The sequence below is a fragment of the Anser cygnoides genome, chromosome 5, assembly GCF_040182565.1.
Source record: "Anser cygnoides isolate HZ-2024a breed goose chromosome 5, Taihu_goose_T2T_genome, whole genome shotgun sequence".
NCBI lineage: Eukaryota > Metazoa > Chordata > Aves > Anseriformes > Anatidae > Anser > Anser cygnoides.
The window spans coordinates 6,439,079-6,453,035 of record NC_089877.1 but is presented as its reverse complement, the minus strand read 5'-3'; the positions used below and the strand labels follow the sequence as shown (position 1 = coordinate 6,453,035).

At 44.4% G+C, this 13,957-nt stretch overlaps 1 protein-coding gene across 1 annotated transcript in view; it reads left to right on the top strand.

Moving 5' to 3' along the window:
* The first annotated feature begins 6,717 nt into the window (after positions 1-6,717).
* The window catches only part of LOC106033849 (secretion-regulating guanine nucleotide exchange factor), a 160,785-nt gene continuing 153,545 nt past the window's right edge, over positions 6,718-13,957 (top strand). Inside the window, exons 1-6 of the mRNA XM_066998079.1 lie at positions 6,718-6,829; positions 8,267-8,367; positions 9,089-9,156; positions 10,667-10,863; positions 11,358-11,493; positions 12,014-12,140. Coding sequence (XP_066854180.1) covers positions 6,793-6,829; positions 8,267-8,367; positions 9,089-9,156; positions 10,667-10,863; positions 11,358-11,493; positions 12,014-12,140 — 666 coding nt within the window. The 5' untranslated portion in view covers positions 6,718-6,792. The remainder of the gene's footprint in view (positions 6,830-8,266; positions 8,368-9,088; positions 9,157-10,666; positions 10,864-11,357; positions 11,494-12,013; positions 12,141-13,957) is intronic.

The window sequence follows — 13,957 nt, the reverse complement described above, 5'->3', positions numbered from 1 at the left end:
TTGCTAAAGTTCTTACAAAAGAACGGGGCCCTGATAACAGCTTCGGCGGAGTTTGATGTGAAAACTTAGGAAAATGCTGGGACAACTATATGGGACGCTGCCTCACGAGGAGATGCAACAGCTGCTGAGGTGGCAACGACCTGGCACTTAATAACTGAGACGTTGAGGTCTTGGCAAGTGGAAAAAGGGGAACCGACAGCGGCCGCTCAGGCTACGCAGGCGCGTGAAATAAAAAGCAGTGAATGGGTACCACCAGAGGAATAAACCTAACAGACTTGGGAACAGAGGCAGAGACAGTGTCTCAGCGGCCATCAACGCTGCCGTTGCCACTGCCCAGAGGACCAGTGGCACCGCCCACAGGGGGTCCCTTTGACCCCCGAGATTGTTGGAAACAACTTCAGAGAGAAGCAATAAAGGAGGTGGGGGGGCATACAGCTCGCTTTTCCAGTCCAAGTTCGGGATCGTGGGCAAAATGCCTGGAACCCCTTCCAGTGGGACCTTATTAAAGAACTATGTAAGACGGTGACTACTTACAGGTTATCAGTCCTGTATACGCAGTCCCTGCTGGAGAATGTCATGACGGGACAGCTTTTAACCCCCTTTGACATACGACAAATGGTGGCGATGATATTAACTCCGACACAAAAATTATTATGGGAACAGAAATGGAGAGATTTGTGCGAACACGCAGCGCTCCAAAATTTAGAAAGACAGCTGGGGGATCCGCTTTTCGGAGCCGGTATACCTCAACTGATGGGTACGGACCCGATGGCAGATCCATGCCTTCAGGCGCGTCTAGATCCAGGCATCCTCCGGCTGACCACGACCCTAGCCCTCCGGGCAATGTTAAGGATTACAGAGATGGGGAAGCAAGGGGCATCTGAACCATACATGCAGTTTATTGACCAGCTTTGCGATGCACTAGATAAGCAGATTGACAATCGGGAAGCAAGAGACGCCTTGCTACAAAGGCTGGTGGTAGAAAACGCAGGTACCGACTGTAAAAAGGTGCTACAGGCTCTGCCCGTGAATGCAACAACAGTTCAGATGATAGAGGCGTGTAACCGAGTGGGCTCTACGGAACACCACACCGAATCGCTGCTTTTGCAACAGCACTGCCATCAGTCAGGACCCCAAGGGTCAGAAAAAACGCTATCGGTGTGGAGACCCGAGCCCCCCGGTCTCCGCATTCCCCCGGCGGGGGCGGGGAGGCGGCTCGCCCCCGGGCCCGCCCATTTTGTGTCGCGGGTGTGGGAGGGGACGCCCCAGGGCGAGCCAGGGCCGCCCTCAATACGTCGCGGAAAGGCTGCCTCAGCCGCCTCGGCAGGGAAACGGGAGGAGGAGCGACGACACGAGCACCCCCGCCTCCCGGTCAAGGGGGGAACCTCCCCCAAGGGAGGGCTCCAAACGCAATGCTAACGCAGGGTCCGGCGCCACCTGCGGCCCCGCTGACGCGGTACCGCCGCGGACACCCTCTCAGCCAGAACCAGGGGGAGTGCCGGGGCGGATGTCTCCGCAGTGACAGACGCCACCTCGTGGGGTGCTCACGCTCCTAAAATTCCGTTGAACGTCAAAGGACCGATTGGGAATGACTGTAGTGCATCGCTGCTAGGACGATCCTGTACGACTTTGACCGGATTGTTTGTTTTGCCGGGGATAATTGATGCCGACTATACTGGACAAAACCAAGCTATGGCTCGGACACCGTCTCCACCATTGTCAATACCAACGGGAACTAGAATTGCTCAATCGATTCTTTTCCAAGCAGTAGTACCGAAGGCTGTGGATGCTGTCAGGGGAGCAGCAGGATTCGGGTCAACCAGGTTCCCCGAGGTGTTTTGGGCGGGTTAAACTAGCCGCCATGTCCAGGCCCACTTCTGTGTCGCTTTCGCAGCGCTAGGCATCCCAAAGGAAATAAAAACCGACAATCGCCCCGTCTATGGTAGTCACTCCCTTCAAACCTTTTTTCTGACTTGAGGTATCCAACACACCACAGGCATTCCTCATTCCCTCACGGGTCAAGCCATTGTTAAGCACACACATCGCACCTTGAAAACACTGCTAAATAAACAAAAAGGGAGAGAGGCCCAGGAAACACCACAGAACAGGTTGGGAAAGGCACTTTACGTAATGAATTACCTATCATTATCCTTTCTTCATGAAGAGGTACCGCCCATAGTAAAACATTACAAAAGTATGAATTCCGCACTGTTGGAGGTGCCACAGTCAGAGCAGGCCTTAGTGATGGTAAAAAATTTAAATACAGGTCTTTGGGAGGGACCCCATCCTCTAATAACTTGGGGTCGAGGGTATGCTTGTGTCTCCACAGGTCACGGACCAAGATGGGTACCAGCGAGGGGGGTAAGGCCATGGTTCACCTCCTCCCCACAATCGCCGCTGTCATCAGTTATTGTCAGCCCTGAGTCTCCATCCAACCACACCGCAACATCTGGGTCACCCTCGCCAACATGACAGGACAAGAAGCGATGTGCCTGTCCCTGGCTAGTGCTAATGACCCGTTCACGACATGTTTGGTGGGGATCCCGGCAGATAGCAAAGACTGGACTGTTTACTTACCGCAAGCGCCCCTAGAGCCACAGGAATTAGATATGCTGGGAAGTGTAACAGCAACAGCATGTGTAAGGTTCAATTACACGGGCAAAAACCAAACCATGAAACAAATCGTCAATGCCACTCTCACTCCTTATCGAAATGCATCTCTTTGGTGTAATTATACAAAACTATAATAGCATCATTCCTTGCTCCAGGAGCCGCTCTGCTCGGCTGTGGGATCGACTGTGGAGCGGACTCCCCTAGGTTCACCCCCGGCATTTTCCTTGGAGGGGCCTCCACTCTCAGCCACTCACTGTGGGAGTAGACAAGGACCTCCTGAAGCCACAGACAAATTATTTTAAGTGACAGTTTCTTGTAGGATAAATGAGAAGTGCAAGAGGCCTCTTTGCATGATTGTGTGGTTGTGCTGTGGGAGTGAGACGCAGCATCTCTGCAAAGCAACGTCCCTAGCACTTAGTGGCTTGTTGACTGATGTAGATCCTAGTAGGCACGCTACTTTACAATCATAATTCTTCTTGTGATTTTCACTGTGTTGCTTGCTTATAGCAATGTCTGTGGTGCTTAGAAAAATCTATAGAAAGCGTTTGGTTGGTTGAAAATAAAAAAGGGGGAATTGTGGGAAAGGAATTCTCAGGTGGCTTTGCGCTGTTTTACACGTCTCTGAATTAGAGATAATGAAGAAATAAGCAATAGAAACAAAAACTTGAGCAAGGTCGAGATACATTAACTTGGCTGCAGTGCTAAAGATGAGCTCGAATGGTTTGTACCTGGCATCCAGCCTTGAGACAAAGTGTAACATGACAGGAGCAAGTGGAGAAGAAACATCATCCCAATAGGCATCTCAGGCATCTAAGTAGGTTTAACTTCAACCTGAGGACGTAGAGACATAGAGATGACATGTTAGGCAAAACAAGACACACTTAACCCAGAACATATTCTGCAGTGTCTGTCAGCAAAAACAGTCCTGCGTGTAGAATCATAGAATCATAGAGTATACCAAGTTGGAAGGGACCCATAAGGATCATCGAGTCCAAGTCCTGGCTCCACACAGGTCTACCCAAAAATTCAGACTGTATGACTAAGAGCACAGTCCAAATGCTTCTTAAATTCCGACAGTCTTGGTGCTGTGACTTGGGCTTTTGCTAGGCCTAAGCATGTGCCAGTTGCTGTGTTGTAGGTACCACCACCTCTCTGGTCCAGATGTGGGTTTTCTGCAAGAGCAGATGGTCATGGTTAAAGAAACTCAGTTAAGAGTGAAAATGTTGACGTTCTCACCCAAAGAAACAGACTGAACAATTGTGTTGGAAAATAACCACAGGGCTACACCGCAGTTGTCAGCTTCTGCATTAGAAGAGCACTTAATACTGCAGCACACTGTGTGTGGCAGACTCATTTTATTTCCTTCTGGTCCATGGTGTGAAGTTTGAGAGCACTTTTTGGAAGGGCCTGCTGAATGCGACATGGCGTGATGTGGGTGCCCTCCCAGGAAAAGGAACTGCTTTCATGATTGAACTAACGAGTTGTTCTGCTGATTCCTGAGTTTACTCAGACTTAAAAGAAGTAAATGTAGTTGCATTAAACAAAACTTTTTCCTTCCCACAAATGCTCTGGTCCCTTTTGCTGCTTCTGAGAGACAACAGCAAGCTTATGAATAACAAGTACAATCTATTTTTATGTTTTTTGACTTGTGGCAGGAGGTTGGCAGGAGAAACATTATGGACAGGTGCAGCACGTTAACGGGATCAGAGGAAGAGGTTACAAGGGTGTTTGAAATGCGTTCTTTGAATGTAAGTCTCTATGTTAGGTTGGCAAAAGGCTAAAACTGTCAAGACTTTGGTGTTGCCAGTTACAGGTCAAGATCATTTTGACAAAATGTGGCCATGTTTGATCTGAAGCTTTGACAAAGCAGAGGAAAGAGATAAAAGGGTTTGAATTCAGTTCTTTGCTACTCCAAAGGCTTTTTCTATTTAACCACCATAAGCTGTGTAACCTCTCAGTGTCTTGCGACATGGTTCAGCAGCCCATTGGGATTCAGTGTTTTCCTGCCAGCCAGGAGTGACAGCGTGTTCAGTTGTACTGGTCAGCTATCTGCCTGTCTGTTTTTTGAGAGCATAATCACATATTTAAAGTAGTTTCTGTGTCTGGCCACAAATGGAGAGTGCCACGTAAAAACACAGCCTTGCCCAAATGCAGGCCTTCTAGAAATTCATTCTAGACTGTACCTTCTTGCTTGTCTGTATTAATGGGGTAAGAGAAAGTAGGTGGGGTGAAAAAGCTCAATAAAGGCAAGAAATACCAAATCTATCTAATGCTTTTTGTCCTCTGGAGCAATTCTCCCATCGAGTTGAAAGCAAAGGTGATTAAGCACAATTTGTTCTTGACTAAAAAGTAGATTTAAAAAAAAAGCAAATGCTTTCCCAGGGAACTTGCCAGATATTAAAAACTAGTTTGACTCATCTAAAACAAACTTTTTTTTCCCCATCTTTTCACTCTGAAAATTAGTGCTCTTTTTGCTCATCCCTAGTTCTCTTCCATTTAATTCCTAAAGGTAATGTGAATAGGAGATTTAGTGTTTGTTAGTTCACTAAATATACTACTTGAATTTCACCAAGCTCTGCTTGCACAAACACATCTTTGTTAAACCTTCTTTAGCCTGTTCTGGTCTACACTGGCATCCTCTTGTCAATGCTCACAGTTACATGCCTACTCACAGTTTACTACCCTAATCTTTTATCCATTATTCTGGTTGCTATTTAGCTAATGCTTTTATCCTTGAATATTCTTATCATGTTGTATTTCTCTGAAGCAAAATTTTGCGCCAAGTGTTACCAAAAGCAAGACTCTCTAATCAGACAGGTGAAGATCATTAGTGGTACATTTTCAAAGAGCCTTTCTTTGATGCAAACTAATTAATTTTGACCCATTGCAAAATTGTCCTAACTCTAACGGGAGCTAAAATCTAATAAGATAAAAGAAACTGAGATGGAAAAAATAGCCATCATGAGAACACAGCACGATGAAGAGCTTGTGCTAATCTTGGAAATGATGATCTGTTTTACAGCTCTGAGGCTGAATGTTTTACAATTGCCAGTGTGCTTGAAGTCCCTACAGTGAATTGATGGTTTTACATTGCTGGTTTTCATCCTTAATGCAGAAGGTAACTGTGATTTAATTTACTTTGTTCATGCTGACCAGTGGTCAGTGTTAGTGTTCAGACAGAAGCTGCCCTCCATAGTTTGTTCTGCTGTGTGAACAGGAGCGTTGCAGAGGATGGGGAGGGGTCTAAAATGCCTAGGCTGAGGACAGACCTTCAAGCTCATTTCGCTTTGAAACATGAATGGACCATTAAAACCAAAAAATGGTAAGGAAAGAAAAATCTGGCCGCACTGTTTCAGAAAGGCTGGTTGTTTTCAGCAAGGAGGGAGAATACAAAAACCTGCTTGAACAATGTCTTCCGGTTGGTTGGACCAGTTCAGTTGGTCAGTTCTTGACTTTCCTTGGCCTTCCTGTGCTTAAGATGTGTGAAAAATATTGATTACAGTCTTCCTGCTTCTTACTTTCAACAAATTTAATGTCAGGTAAACATCCTAGATGAATATGAACACAGTAGCTGATACTGGAGCACGCTCATGGTAAGGCTGTACTGTCAGAAGTGCCTGAAGAGCTCTCTTCCTATTTTCTGAGTGAATCAAAGCCTGCTGAATCGCTTTCTGAGCTATGCTTACTCATATCATTAGCATGTACAAAGCTTTCTCCTTTGTTAGCTTTTTCCACCTCACTTTGAATGCAAAATATGCCGCTGTTATACTAATTGGGCCAACAGGCTGAGGTTAACAAACACTCAGGTACTTCGCTTATCAGCAGCCTTATTTATGCATTTGACTATTTTGCTTTGTGTTTGCCCGTGATGTGGAAGAATTGGACTACCACCAATAAGCAAACTGCCATCAGGAGATCCAAATAACTAAAATAAACTCACATAGCTGGCAAATATTTTGTGGCAACAGAATATTTTTTTGGAATAACGACTTTTACTTTTTAGTCAATCTGTTTGAAAACATTGCTTCTTACAAAACAGGAGAAGCATGTAAATCTGGTGCACATCGAGTCACGGAAATCCAAGAGATGAAATTCCAAGTTTGAGATCTTTGTGACAGTAACAGGGAACAACTGAAGGAGATCTTCCAGCTCCTCAAATCCCATGTCAGCATTGTCTCTATGAACCCAACAGAACATTTCAATGTGCAGGAAGATGGTAAGCATTAAGGGCAGTTCTGGCAAATGTGCACAAAGAAAGACATTATCGCACTTCTCAGCGTGTTAGAAGTTTGTTTAAGGTGCCCACATCTGCATTCATACAGTGTTTTCCATGGGTAGCTATCAGGTTTGTGCTTCTGTGCTGTCAGTGAACATAGAGTGGTTGATGCGAGCGGGGGCTGCCTTGGCTGGTGTCCTCTAGAAATGCTGGCTGCCTGTTTTTCTGTGCTCCCATCCCTTCCCAGCACAGCACAACGGCTGCAAGTGGGAGTCCTTGCACCAGCAGAGACCAATGGAAAGGCAAAGTCTGAATGCAGGGCTGGGCTGTGGCCTGCGTACCACAGTGACAGAGCTGTCATACTGACAGGCATCAGTTCAGTTCAGGTTCTGGAGAGAGTGGGAGATGGTTTTTGCAATTTCCTCGTGTAGCTCCTGACTTAAAAACTTCTTTTTTAACCACTTTTCATCATAAATGGTTACTTAGTCGGTGTGAAAGAAAAGGTGCCTTTCACTCTTGGGATGCTTCACATCCTGTTTACCTTTGCTCCTAGTTCAAGAGATGCTCAAAATTCAGGGCAGCACAAAGTCAGTCCCACGTATTTCTCAGTCACTGCACTTGGCACAGGCTGGTAGGCAGGGAGGGGTGAGATATGGTGTCTTCCGGATAAAAATTGCTTACTCTAGCCCTAATTAGGGGGAATCTCAGTTTAAATACTTCCCCTGTCCATTTTTAAGAAAACTAAAGAGCATAGGGAGAGAAAGAAGTCCTTTGGTTGTTGTAGTATATTAACAGCTCTGGCAAGAGCTTTGTAAAAACTCTATGGCTTTAGGGAAAAAAAAAGAAAAGAAAGAAAGAAAAAAACAGGGGTAAAACTAATTATGCATGTCTAAGGCTGCAGGGCTAAAATTGCCTCCTTCTCTTCCTCTTCCCCAGCAAACCCCTCAGCAAAGCCTGATGTTTCTGGGACACGTAAGCACAGAGCACTGTTTCTTGCCCAGGGTCAGTAAAGCAGGACGGGAGGAATCCAGCCTACACCTGCTCTGCCCAAGGACCACAAGCAAATGGATTCTTGACTCCTTTGCCTGCTTTGTGCCCTAGAAGGCTGGCGTAGCACTGTGCACAAGGAGGCCTTGCTCAGCAGGAGCCTCTAGATGCTACTCTAACATTAATAGTAGTAGCAACCCTGTGTTAACCGTTTCCTCCCCTGGAAGATTGGGAGTCCGTTGTGCTCTGTAGGCAGACTGGCAGTGACAGAGGAGGTAGTGCGAGCTGTAGGCTGGTGCCAGATAGGCAGTGGACTCCCTTGTCCTATTCACGACCCTTTTAATTTATAGATTTCGCTTGTAACCGCCATAGCCATACTTGAAAGTAGCATTTCCTCCCTCAGCACGCTCGGTGTTATTAATAACTTTGTGGATTCCATGCGTTCCCTAGACATGGAGAACGTTCCCTGGTTTCCAAAGAAGATCTCAGATTTGGATATGTGTGCAAACCGAGTGCTGAGGTATGGGTCCGATTTGGATGCTGACCATCCAGTAAGTATCTTCCTCCCCCTGTGCCCAATCCTCACTGGAAAGTACCTTGTGGAACTTGCTTTTAAAAAACGCAGCTTTTCCTCCTCCCTTTCCTTCCCCTCAACGGTGCCTCTGTGAGTCTGAACACCTTCTCATGGGGGGTTTGCTTCTTTTCCTAGTACAGAAAAGGCTGTCACTGGGTTTAGATCCCATGCCTTTCTGCAAGGCTTATTCATGTGAGGACTTTGGGTCTGGGCCCTGAGTGGTCGCATAAAAATACTAAAATGTCAAATGTCTTGTTTTAAATTTATTTATTTAGTACAGTGTGGCGTAAAGACCACACAGACACTGGGGTTCTTTTAGGATCAGTAACTGCTACTACTTTACTGATGACATAACTTCAACTCCTTTTCTGAGGACAGGCTCCCTTCTTATACCATTCGCCCCACAGCAGTCCTTTCCCACTCACTATTCATTGCTCCACAACTTTGCCCGGCAGCAGCAAACACCCAGCAACTTCCACGCCTTAACGGCTGGAGAACAAGCAGTCCGAGACAGCAAGGCGTCTCCTGAATCACCCTTCTTGGTTCCCTCTAAACTCTTTACATTCCTGATGGCCTCATCGTTAAGAGTCTGATGTTATCACCAACCATGGGGCTTGTCGACCCCCATGGCCACACTCCCACAGTACAGCTTGAAAGCTCATTTAATCTTTTTTTCTTCCCTCCTCACCTTCCCCCAGGGTTTCAAAGACAATGTCTATCGCAAGAGACGGAAGTATTTTGCAGACCTGGCTATGAACTACAAACAGTAAGCTCAACTTATTCCAGAATAAGCCTCCCAGGTGCTTTGAAATAATAGTGGAGTGGACTAGCAGGGGCTCACGTCCCTGGCCTCTGATCTCACTGAGATAGACTTGGCTCAGGAATCAGGGCTGGAGGGGTGAAATGAAGGCACATTAAAAGGTGGATCTAGGCCATTTTACAGCTTCCTGGGTCTCTGATCAATCTGAGGATCAGCTCGCAGCTGTGCAGCCATTGTGGCATCCGTGGCAGCACTGATCCTTGGACGGGCAGTGGCGGCAGCATGGGCTTCCTGCACCGCAGTTCATTCAGGCCCTAGCTTTGCTCCCTGCTTCTCTGGAAGTGGATGCAGCAAAAAAAAGGGGGTGGGCGACACGTTGAACAGCTGCCTGTGCCAGGACATACGTCCTCCGTCAGGGCAGATGGGTCTCCTTTCTGATGAAGAGGGAGGGGAGGCAAAAGTCGGTATAGAGCCCATTGACCACTAAGTGTAAACTCTCTAGGCAAATGTTACTACTGGAGTTTTATTTCCTGGTTTAAAATAGTGCATGTGATGCACAGATAACAAGTCTTCTGCAAAATGAAATTCAAAGAGCTTCGTTCTTTAGAGATGCTGCCTGGGGGAGGGAGCTCTTAAAGCTGCAAGAGTTTCATAGCCCAGTGCTATAATTTTTTTCTGAACGTGATTTTCTCATTGCTGTTGTACGCGTGAATTTAGATGGCAAGTTCCTCAACTGGGAATGACCTAGAAACACGGGGTGTCTAGAGCTCTACTGCACTGTGCATTAATGCAGCTGGCCACCAGCACACAGGCAGTTACTGTTGGTGGGTTGTCAAGTTTCCCTTGGGAAAGCACCTGCTGTGCTGGTTACCTAGCTGGCAGCAGAAGCAATGTATGACACTCGAGTTGCTTTCAGTAGGCTTTAGATCACAGCTTTGACATAATCTACTTTAATCAAGATCCTAAGGGCTAATTAGGAGAGATGGACTACAATTACTGTGTTCAGACAGACACTCATCTCCTCTGCACAGAAGCATGATTTTTACCTAACATATATTTAGCTGCTTCCACACATTGTGTTGCTAATTTAGGGAATTACATTTTCCTAATAATAATAAAGATAATGGAAAGGAATTGTATACAGGTAGGGGAAATACTACAGGGAAAAGGATGCATTCTCAGCTCCTGAAGCTAAAGGTTTTGCCATTATTTTAAATGTTATTCCTGGTGCTAAAACACCGAAGAAACTGTTTACAAGACCAAAGCTTTCAGACCCCAGTTAGGTCAATGTAAAGAATCCTATCAGTTGATTTAGGTGGAAAAGAGAGCAAGGCCCTCAGCCTAAAAGCTCTCCAAGATGAAGACCAGATATCACTGTGTATTTTGCAGTGTAGTGAAGTCTTAAACCTGACCAAGTGTCACAGCCATATGAAAGTTAAATAATAATAGTAAGGAAATGAATCATCCGTATAAGCCTTTTATCAAGGCATGTCCTTTTGTCCTCTTCTCCTTTTAGTGGTGACCCAATTCCCAAGATTGAATTCACAGAGGATGAGATCAAGACCTGGGGGACTGTATACCGAGAGCTTAACAAGCTTTACCCAACTCACGCCTGCAGAGAGTACCTTAAAAACTTGCCCTTGCACACCAAATACTGTGGGTACAGGGAGGACAATATTCCCCAGCTGGAAGATGTGTCCTGCTTCCTGAAAGGTAATGTATTAATTTTCTTAAACAAAAAAGGAATTAAAGTCCACTGCAAATCACACTGCTGTTATGTGGGCACCAAAAATGATCCTTGGTGTCCTGGTTTTGGCTGGGAAACCCAAAAGTGAAATATTTGTTTGTTTTAATTATGGTCTTTGTGCCAACCGGATTTTAATGCATTGTGTCCTGGATATGCAAAAACAGTGACATCTGGGTGCAAATGCCAACTATAAAGAGACTCAGGATTGGTTGAAGTAATACCTAATTGTATTGTGTTGGCTGTAGGCATAAAATCTTAATAAATCCTATACAGGGGTAGGGACATTTTTATTACACGTTGGCTATTCTTGAGTTTAGGTCTGATTTTCTAGTCTGGCCTAATTTTCCCACATGCTCTTGAGCCAAAGTAGCACTGTGGCATTTACCCCAGTTACAGCAGGGATGAGAATATTATGAAGTTCTACGTTAAACTTACGTACAATTTCTCCGTTCCTTTTTAGAGCGGACAGGTTTCACCATCTGTCCTGTTGCTGGGTATCTGTCACCCAGGGACTTCTCGGCGGGATTAGCATTCAGAGTTTTTCACTGCACTCAGTATGTCAGACGCAGCTCGGACCCTCTCTACACACCAGAGCTGTGAGTCATTTAATCTTGGGGTACAATGAGACGTGCATTTTTTAATCTGGCAGCATGAAGCCAAGCTACTTACAAGCTGTTCAAGAATGCCAGCAAGAAAACTTATTTTTAAAAGTGCCGAAGACTCGGTCTTCATGCTGAATGTAATGATGTTTTGGCATGCTCAAGTGCCACCTTCAGAAGCATGGGATTTTCAAAAGTACAGCACATTATTGGGCAACTCCTAGTGGTGTCATTGTAGGCAAAGTTGCCTTATACATGTGCAGCTTGGATCTTAATTTTAGACATCTTCATCTAAAAAATCTGAGTTTATATACTTTTGTAGAGCTGGTATGACCTGCTTAGTTGCTTTCAGCTGAACTTGATTTGATACTTCTGTCTTTTGATTTGATACTTCTCTGTCTTTTAGTTATTAAAGTTTCACATGAGATATTGTATCTGTTTAACGGTGTTGCTTTTTCACTCTATCACTCTACAATGAAGAAAGATGATGAGGTTTCTTGTTTTTTCTGTTTTCCAGTGATACCTGCCATGAGCTCCTAGGCCACGTCCCTCTTTTGGCTGAACCCAGTTTTGCTCAGTTCTCCCAGGAAATTGATCTTGCATCACTTGGGGCATCAGATGAGGCTGTCCAAAAACTGGCAACAGTGAGTGTTTCAGTTCCCAGTGATCCTCTTTAAAGCTTAGTGCTTTACTCAGCTGATCCCACTCTGTCTAATTAATTTGGAGAGTCATGTCAACATTAGCCATGCCAGCTGATAGACCTGTTCCACAGGTTTTCAGTTTTTAGAGCATATAGCAAGTTTCCGTGCTACGAAAAAAAAATAATAATAATAAAATAAATAAAGGGAGATGTGAGCCGTATTTTTCTTCACTTGGCTATCAGATAAGGATGCCATTTCTGGGGGTAGCTCAATTCTTCCAGCTTGAAATTCTATAGTCTGATTTGTCTGATAAATATCTTTTTTACTTCCAGGAACATGGTTCAACGATTTTAAATGTAATCTGTATCTTTAATGCATCAAATGAATTGAAACAATATGATCTTTTCATTAACTGTGTTGAGCACTAGCATTAGATATTTTTTAGCCAATAAATTCAAATAATGTAAATTAATCTTACTTCCAGATAACAGTTTCTAGATGCTTTGGCCAAAATATTATGAGATGAAAATTTTACACGAAAAATAATTGATGCAACTTATGAAAGGACCACCCCCTTTCCCTTGCCAATTGTAGCTAGTGGTAAAATTTTTGCTATCTTCATTGGGAGCAGAATTAAACCATCTAAGAAAATACCACTCCTTGCCATATACCTGTAGGAATCATGAAATCCAGCAAACTAAACGTTATTTTTTAAAAAACACTAAGCAAATGAGGAACAAACTGTAATGGGCTGTCATTCACCAAGGTCCTCTCTGTCCAGTGTTTCTTTTAAGCCAAACCTGTCGTGTCACGACAATATTTCTCAAAACAGATTTAAATTTCCATGATCCTACTGGGATTAACAGCTTCCGGCCTATCTGGGTGAACTGATTACCAGACTTTCTTATTAGAAATGTGCAGTCCTGTGGTTCTTCACCCTTCCATTCAGGTTCCTTCTTCTTTCGATATCTGAGAGTGATAACCAAGTGATGACTGTATGCCATTTGAAACTGGTTGACACCAACTGCAAATAGAAATGCCCCCATCTAGCTCACCACAGCATCTTTGCAGAAGGCTGAATTATTTTACTCCCTTCTCTGCTTCAGTGCTACTTCTTCACTGTAGAGTTTGGCTTGCACAAGCAAGAGGGACAGCCAACAGTTTATGGGGCTGGCTTGCTCTCTTCATTTAGTGAGCTCAAGGTAAGAATAACCACTGCTTATTTCCCTCTTTTCTTTGCTCATATTGATTATTATTGTCACTGTTCTGCCATTTTTTATGAGGTATGATTATTATTGTCACTGTTCTGCTGTTCTGCCATTTTTTTATGAGGTATAATTCTAAAAATACTTTAAAACAAAACAAAACACAACCAACTCCTCAGTACCTACTGTAGGGATGAATTTTAGGTGAATTCAGTGTGGCATTAATTACAGGGCAGTGTCCTTTTGGGTGCATGCTGAGCAGCTCCTGTGTTGTTCTCAGAAAGCATCATATGACTGGTATTTCTTAACCTTAGGTTCCAAGTAACCTATTGTAAGAATAAGACTCTGCTGGTTTAAGCAGATTCTGAAAATATTGCTCTTGTTTATAAAGCAGTCTTGTGTTTGAAGAACCCCATTTTTGATCCTTACTGGTGGAATATAACCCTTCAGAGTTACTCAGTTCGTTAAGCTTAAACCACTGTACATCCGCAGACATGTTTTAAGAAGCAATGCACTAAATATGGCCTCACGTCATCTTTTTTTTTTATTTGCTTTTTGCTTCTTGTCTTCTTCCTTATGGATTCTTTTGGTGGTGATGTTTCTCTGACACGATAA